At 45.3% G+C, this 7617-nt stretch overlaps 1 protein-coding gene across 1 annotated transcript; it reads right to left on the bottom strand.

The window, feature by feature from the left end:
* Positions 1 to 3202: 3202 nt before the first annotated feature.
* LOC125540157 (chalcone synthase 2) lies at positions 3203 to 6327 on the bottom strand. The gene is made up of 2 exons (XM_048703744.2): positions 5960 to 6327; positions 3203 to 4561 (listed from the first exon to the last, which is right to left on the bottom strand). Exons 1-2 carry the CDS (start codon positions 6144 to 6146, stop codon positions 3552 to 3554), a joined length of 1197 nt encoding a protein of 398 aa, XP_048559701.1. The 5' UTR covers positions 6147 to 6327; the 3' UTR covers positions 3203 to 3551.
* Between the last annotated feature and the right edge of the window lie 1290 nt (positions 6328 to 7617).

Here is a 7617-nt window from a genome sequence, read left to right as displayed (position 1 = left end):
CTCAGCTGGATCAAGAGTACGAGGGACGTCACCGAGCTGAACGTGTGCAGATCGCGGAGGTGTCGTGCGTTCGGTACTTGATCGGTTGGATCGTGAATACGTTCGACTACATCAACCGCGTTTCATAACGCTTCCACTTTCGGTACGTAGAGATACTCTCCCAGGGTACGTAGACATACTATCCCCCTCTCGTTGCTATGCATCTCCTAGATAGATCTTGCGTGATCGTAGGAATTTTTTTGAAATACTGCGTTCCCCCAAAACCCTTGCCTGTTTTGAACAACTTGCACCCCTCATTGTCTTCACATGGCAAGTTGGCACCCCATAATGCACATGCTTCTAGAGGAAACTACACCTTCTGGCCATGCATGACTCACACACTTACACACCTCCTACTAGAATGTGAGAGGCAAGGAACACCATGCTTAAATATATGCATAGGAAATATAAACATTAGGACTCCTACACAAGATAACATCAAGATGAATACTAATAATACTATCATGATTTACTGTAAAAACATATGTATATGAACTTGTGCTGTAGTACATGGTCACTTATTCCATTGTTGCGGGTTTAATACTGGACACATCAAGCATGTTTCTAGCTTGGTTAGTATTGGGCATTGCTTGTGTGGAATAACAAGAACAATCTGCATCATTTCTTGTTTTTTTACTTTGTGTCATTCAAAATTAATCCGTAGTTATTTCTAGTCTGTTTTGATACTATGTATAAACCAACTTTTCAATGTGCGCTGGCAGATTTTTGTTCTGTTTTTTTTTGTTGAGATGGAGAGCATGCTAGTTATAAGGCAAGAGAAGATGATCCTGCGCTGAGTTCAGGTGGCTATGTCAATTTTCAGCGTGGAATGAAAAGAAAGATTTTCAGGGTCAAGACAGGCATCACGAGGAGCAGTAGGGTTGTCTTATAAAATACAGAGCCAGTGATGGAGTTTTAGTAATGGCATGCATTGTTCCTCTTACGTGTGAAACAAAAAACATAGGGCCTGGCCATCCAACGGCTGTATTGTTGGTGATCATGCATTTCTTCCCATGTGTTATGCTGCCAAAATTTCCGGCCAAAATTGCCACGACTTGTCAAAATTTTGGTATTGTTTGTAAGAAAACAAAAACTTTAGGGTGTTGGCTGTAAAATCTTAGTGTCTTTCCTACAAGATTATGTTATTTGTGGGGATGGAAAAAGAATGATGTGTTCTTTGTGCCCGGTCGGGCGGACGGCCGCGCTAGGCGGAGGACAGAGGGCTAGCCGGGTGCTTGTAAGTTACCATGTTCCAGTTATCAACATAAAAAACAGGAATGACAATTAAAAGTTCACATACTAAAAAGTGTTAATAAAATCGAACAAAATTCTGCCAATTAATATTAAAAATAGATTACCTCAATTGCACCATGGGAATCCACAAGTTGATTACCAAAACATATATCAAGTTACTCAATAGAATACCCCATTATCACCATGGGTATCCACATGTAGGACATACACCAAGTGATATCAAATCCAAAATATTCAGTCTGGTGAAACCTCAAAGAGCAAGACTCAATCTATCACAACAAATATTGAGAGGGAGTAACACCATATGATTCACTATACACGGTCAAATTTAATGGAACCCTGTTGGATTCGTTTGCACCATCGCGCGAGCTTCGGCAAAGTGATCCACTTTCACCGTTCCTGTTTTTATTTGTGGCGGATGGTCTCTCTGTTTTGTTGAAGGATGGTGAACATAGTTTCTCGCGCCATAGCTAGTTTATCTATCACGGTTCAAGTAGAGATCATTAGTAGTAGAAAATCATTTTGGATGACCATGGTTTATGGACCATCTGACGATGATCAAAAGTCAATTTTTTTGTTGGAGCTGGCGGCAGTTGCTTAACTCAATGCAGTTATGTTCTTCTTCATTGATCTTACACATAATTACATGATTGCATTGCAACGGTGATGACCCTGCGAGGACATAATGTAGGCTCGCGTGGATGAAGAAGCGGGACTATTGGAGGAGCCCGAGAGATAGGCGGAAGAGGCCCAAAGAAAGACGGAGGAAGGTCACCCCAAATCCAGCAGATGTAGGAGATATTGGCACTACAACATGTAGCCTACAATGGAAGGTTTACACTCCTTTTCATGGCAAGTTCTTTACCATAGTATACTATGATTCCATCCATCAATCAGCTTAGAACATGTAACCATACATGCACAACAAAGGTATGTTGAGTATAGGGGCTATGCAAGGCGGAGATCTGCAAGATCCTTCCTCCTCTTCCTAACTTCAACTTTGTGAGTTCTCTTCCGATACTTTTCAATCACCATTTTCATCCTTACCTAATACATCTTACCGTCTCATGTTTACATCTCAATCCGAGTGTTGGATCGAACAATATAATATGCAAGGAGGTGCATATGGCCCTGCGCAAGGAAGCCAGTGACGCCTACAACTCATGCCCCTTTGATCTCCAGGCAATAATGACTCCATGCCAGGCTAGTTTTTGATATGATTGCTTGCATTTGATTGCAATGAAAAGTCACCTCTTTCGATGAGATAAGCAACCACCATTGATGTCATCATCGCTTTCTCATAAATTATATGATTTTGTGTCCATAGACACAACTTCCACACCACTAATATATTCTCACAAATGCCATAAGCAACACATTCTAACTTAGGTGTGCACATCTTTTGATAAAGAGCTTGAAACTTACCCCTAGTAGCTTGTTTGACATTTGAACTTGCAAACTCATGCATGTGCTTCTGAACTTGTAGCTTTCATTGCGGATGCTGTCGACGGTGAAGCTCATTGCATTTCTTGGAGTGTCTATGCTGCTTGTTGGTTTTAAACTTGTTCTTGGAGTATCTATGTTGCTTGTATTCTTATTATGCTATGGACCTATATGAGGTTGTCATGCTATATGTATGCTTGTTGGAGAGTGTTATATACTTATATATGTGACTTGTTGCTTCTATATATGGACCTATGAGGTTGTCATGCTATATGTGCTTGCTGAGTAATATGTGTCGGACTATATGATTCCTATAGTGAGGCTGGGTACTTTTAGAGGCCGGACGAGTGTGTTCATTATGGTCTGTACTCCCTCCGTCCCATAATATAAGAACGCTTTTGACACTGCATTTATGAATTAAATAAATCATTATATTCATAAACAAAAAGTAGGAAAGAGGAGAATATGTATTTCAATAAAGCTTTGAAAGAATCACCATTTGCTTTCCAACCACATAAGGTTCAAATTGAACAGCCAATCTTTTCGTACACAGGTAATACACCTCACACTCCACATTATGACCACACTTTGCTTATAATAAACCTGTAAAAGCTCGGTTGTGTTACTACTAGAAAGTATGCAACGGCGTGCGCGACACAGACTAACAGGAGAATGCATCTTCTACCAACACATACAAACCACGCACGTACGGTAGAATATATATGGTACAAACTCGATCGGCAGTGTAGAAGCTGCTGTACGTAGTACGTAGGTTTTTCCATGCATGAGGAAGATAAATGGATAAGGAGCGATGATCATGCGGTTGCCCCGGCGGTGATGGGGACGCTGTGGAGGACGACGGTCTCCACCGTGAGGCCGGGGCCGAAGCCGAAGAGGACGCCCCAGTCCATTCCCTCGCCGGTTGTGGCGTGACCATCCTCGGCGGAGCGCTTGCGCATCTCATCCATGATGAAGAGGACGCAGGCACTGGACATGTTGCCGTATTCGGAGAGGACATGCCTGGTCGCGCGCATCCGCTCCTTGTTGAGGTTTACCTTGGCCTCCACCATGTCAAGGATCGCCGGGCCGCCTGGGTGCGCTATCCAGAAGACGGAGTTCCAGTCGTCGATGCCGAGTGGCTTGAAGGCCTCCTCTAGGGCACGCTCGATGTTCTTGGAGATGAGCCCGGGCACGTCCTTGAGCAGGTGGAAGGTGAGGCCGACCTCCCGGAGGTGGCCGTCGATGGCGCCCTCCGAGTCCGGCAGGATGGTCTGGCTCGCGGACACGAGCTGGAACAGGGGACGCTCCACGGACACGTCGGGGTCGGCGCCGATGATCACCGCGGCCGCACCATCGCCGAAGAGCGCCTGGCCGACGAGGGAGTCGAGGTGGGACTCGTGCGGGCCGCGGAAGGTGACGGCGGTGATCTCGGAGCAGACGACGAGCACGCGCGCGCCGCGGTTGTTCTCGGCGAGGTCCTTGGCGAGGCGGAGCACGGTGCCGCCGGCGAAGCAGCCCTGCTGGTACATCATGAGGCGCTTGACGGAGGGGCGGAGGCCGAGCATCTTGGTGAGCTGGTAGTCGGCGCCGGGCATGTCGACGCCGGAGGTGGTGCAGAAGACGAGGTGGGTGATCTTGGAGCGCGGCTGGCCCCACTCCTTGATGGCCTTCTGCGCGGCCGCCTTGCCGAGCTTGGGGACCTCGACGACGACGATGTCCTGGCGCGCGTCCAGGGAGGGCGCCATGTAGGCGCACATGTTGGGGTTCTCCTGAAGGATCTCCTCCGTTAGGTGCATATATCTCTTCCTGATCTGCGACTTGTCACCTGCAAATCGAATCAAGGCCCGCAGGCAGGCAGAGTTAGCTCGCTCGCGTGTCCAGACCAAGAAAAGGCAAACCAGACAGGAGACAAGTATTCATGGGTTAATTAGGTGTGCAAGCGATGTCTACATTTGGGTTTCTCTCTCTCTTTAATGTAGGAGGTTAATTTCTATTTGAAGAAACTAATGTAGAGATTAGCTCTCAAGTCAACTCAAGGATTCGCTCATGTTTCCAGTACTTGCTGGTACTTTCTTTGTCGAGTGGCCCACTAGTTCTAGGTACAGAGTGCACTCAAAAGAAAAGTTCTAGGTACAGTGTCAAGTCATAATCGCGTCCGGTAGTGACATTCTGGATTAATTGCTTGTCTTTAGAAATTATTAGTTTTTTGGCGGTTCATGCAAACATGTCTATTTTTTGTAAAACTGATATTCTTTTCAGGAAATCAACGCAATACTACTATTAGATATTTTGCAAATCATTGTCAACTCACGATCTTGTATTAATTAGGAGTGCAATCTTGTCACTAGATGGAATAAAACTCCCTTTACCCTGCAAAAAAAAAACCGCTGTCGTTGTTTTCTTCTGAAAATCAGTTTTGTTTTCTATTTAAATGCTTCAACTGAAAAAATTAAATACATGAGATATGGGAACATATTGTTCGACCAACCGGTAATTAATTTTGGTGCATCTAAGGAAATTAGTCCACATATAAACACGTTCTGTAATCAACCCGTTCATAGGTTAACCGATCCACTGTAACACTGATGAGTGTTGACCTTTAAACATGCATGCATGCTACTGATATGTACTCCTTCCGTTCGTAAATATAAGGCTTTGTGGAGATTCTTCTATGGACTACATACGGAGCGAAATGAGTGAATATACACTCTAAAATACATCTATATACATCCTTATGTGGTTCATAATGAAATCTCTACAAAGATTTATATTTAGGAATGGAGGGAGTAGGAGGCGAGACACTCGAGTGTGCTACCCACGTGCAGGGTTATCAAAAAAGAATTACGTGCAGGAGTATACATATTTCAAAAAAAAAGTATACATATTTACCTAACTTGCAGCTAAAAATAGAATAAACAGTTAAATGGACAACAGGTTCGGCGTGTGCGGCCGTTACCCAGTTTTCATGGCCATGCTTATTGTGTTCGTCGTTTCACGTATATATGCTACTCCGATCCATGGCTAGTACTTGGCTTATTGCTAGTGATCGATGTGCCTCCCAGTACTTATTTTCTAACTATCAACAAAAGTTTACGGGAATTAATATAAGGAGTAAAATATTGACATCCATGCAGACACATGTATATTACTGTATAGTAGCGCCGTTATGGGAAACAAGCCGTGCATGCACGCCCGAACACAGAGACGGTGAACATAGACTTACACATCCTCTTGAACTTCTCCTTGAGGTCGGCCATGTGGTCGCTCTTGGTGATCTTGAAGTAGTAGTCCGGGTAGTCGGCCTGGTACACGCAGTTCGCGGGCGTCGCCGTGCCGATGGCGAGCACGGTGGCCGGCCCCTCCGCCCGCTGCGCCTTCCTCACCTCCTCGACGGTCATGGTGGCCGCCATCGATGGATCTACGTACGCACGTACCAGCGGCCGACGAGCTAGGAGTTGTCGCACCAGTGGCCGGCTGTGTGACGTCTAAGTTCGCCGGACGCAGAGGGAAGCAGCTAGCAGGCGGTAGACAAATGACAGGCGCCGCTTGTACTGGCGTGGTGTGTTGTGGTGCCATGAGAGTGTGGGCGACGGGATATATAGGCGGGAAGGGTGGGTAAGTAAGGGAAAGCTGGCCGTTGGGAGGAGGGGGTTAGGTCCATTGGACGGGAGGATGGATGGCCACGAATGCGCGGATAGGAGATGGGAGCGAGCGACACGTCTACCTACCATTGCTACCAACCAATCCGCCCCAAGTGGGAGTTAGTTGGGTTGCTTGGCCTTGGGCCTTCCTAGTTGCACGTGCTCATCTGTGTAGGTTTGGGAATTGCCCAGCCCATTGTACAACCCACCTAATCTCTAAATCTAATCACGGTTTTTGACACCTAAAAAAAATCACGGTTTTTAATAAAGAAACTAAAGAATCTATGCAAGATTGTACGTAACAATGAAGATATAGGATTGGTACGGAGAAACGCATGCAATATGGAGCCCCATCGTTATCTTCTCTCACACCACCCAAGCAGTCGCAGGTCATCAGAGATGATGCCAAGGCTGGAACGAAATGCTTCGAAGCTTGCCGACGGTAGCCCTTTCGTCATGATATCTGTAAGCTGTCCTGGAGTAGGCACGTGAGCGACACGGAACTGTCCAAGAGAAAGACCTTTTCGCGTACGAAGTGAGTGTCTAACTCAATGTGTACGTTGATGATGAGCAAGGTTGATGGAGAGGTATACAGTAGATACATTGTCACAGAAGACAACAATTACCTTGTTGATGGAGCAATGGAGTTTGACGAGTAACTGCTGGAGTCAACAACATTCAGCCACCGTATTTGCTACACAGTGGTACTCTGCTTGTAGCGAACCGGTCCCTGATAAGAAAACAGACTATTTGCGCTTCTGTGCTAGTCACAAGCTAGATCAATTGCTAGCACACACATTACACGATCAAATATTAAGATAACCACATGTCATGAGTATTACATTACAGATCTAGTCTTTATTACATTACGTATCTGCTTAGCTCAAGGCTAGCTTACAACAAAATACAACAAAATACAATATTATCTTGTTATGTCCATCCACTCACAGGTACAAGTGGAGTATAGAATCGTAAGCCTAGTTCATAATCCTTGCTCATTATGCATAAGTCATGCAACATGCTACGTTGCAACCACAAGGTTCAATACATTGAATGTACTCGCAAGCTTCACCAATAAGTATAACAAACCCAACCGTGCTTTTAGGGTAAGTGTTGGTTGGTTTTCTTTGCAGAAAGCAATATAGGTTTTATCCATCTTTGTAATAGGTGGACCTACTCTAATATACTAGACATACCACATCACATAGTAGCAGTGGAGGGCCCCAGACCTGTTGGCTCC

This window comes from Triticum urartu, chromosome 2A (assembly GCF_056163025.1).
Source record: "Triticum urartu cultivar PI428250 chromosome 2A, HENAU_Tu73, whole genome shotgun sequence".
NCBI classification, from domain to species: domain Eukaryota; kingdom Viridiplantae; phylum Streptophyta; class Magnoliopsida; order Poales; family Poaceae; genus Triticum; species Triticum urartu.
Note: the sequence above shows the minus strand (reverse complement) of the source record. Positions and strands in the feature narration are given on the sequence as shown.

Bases quoted from the DNA above. Each gene is read 5' to 3' on its own strand.
- LOC125540157 (XM_048703744.2), bottom strand. From the start codon at position 6,146: ATGGCGGCCACCATGACCGTCGAGGAGGTGAGGAAGGCGCAGCGGGCG. The intron at 4,562-5,959 runs GTAAGTCTATGT...TTCGATTTGCAG, and splicing joins GGAGAAGTTCAAGAGGATGT to GTGACAAGTCGCAGATCAGG.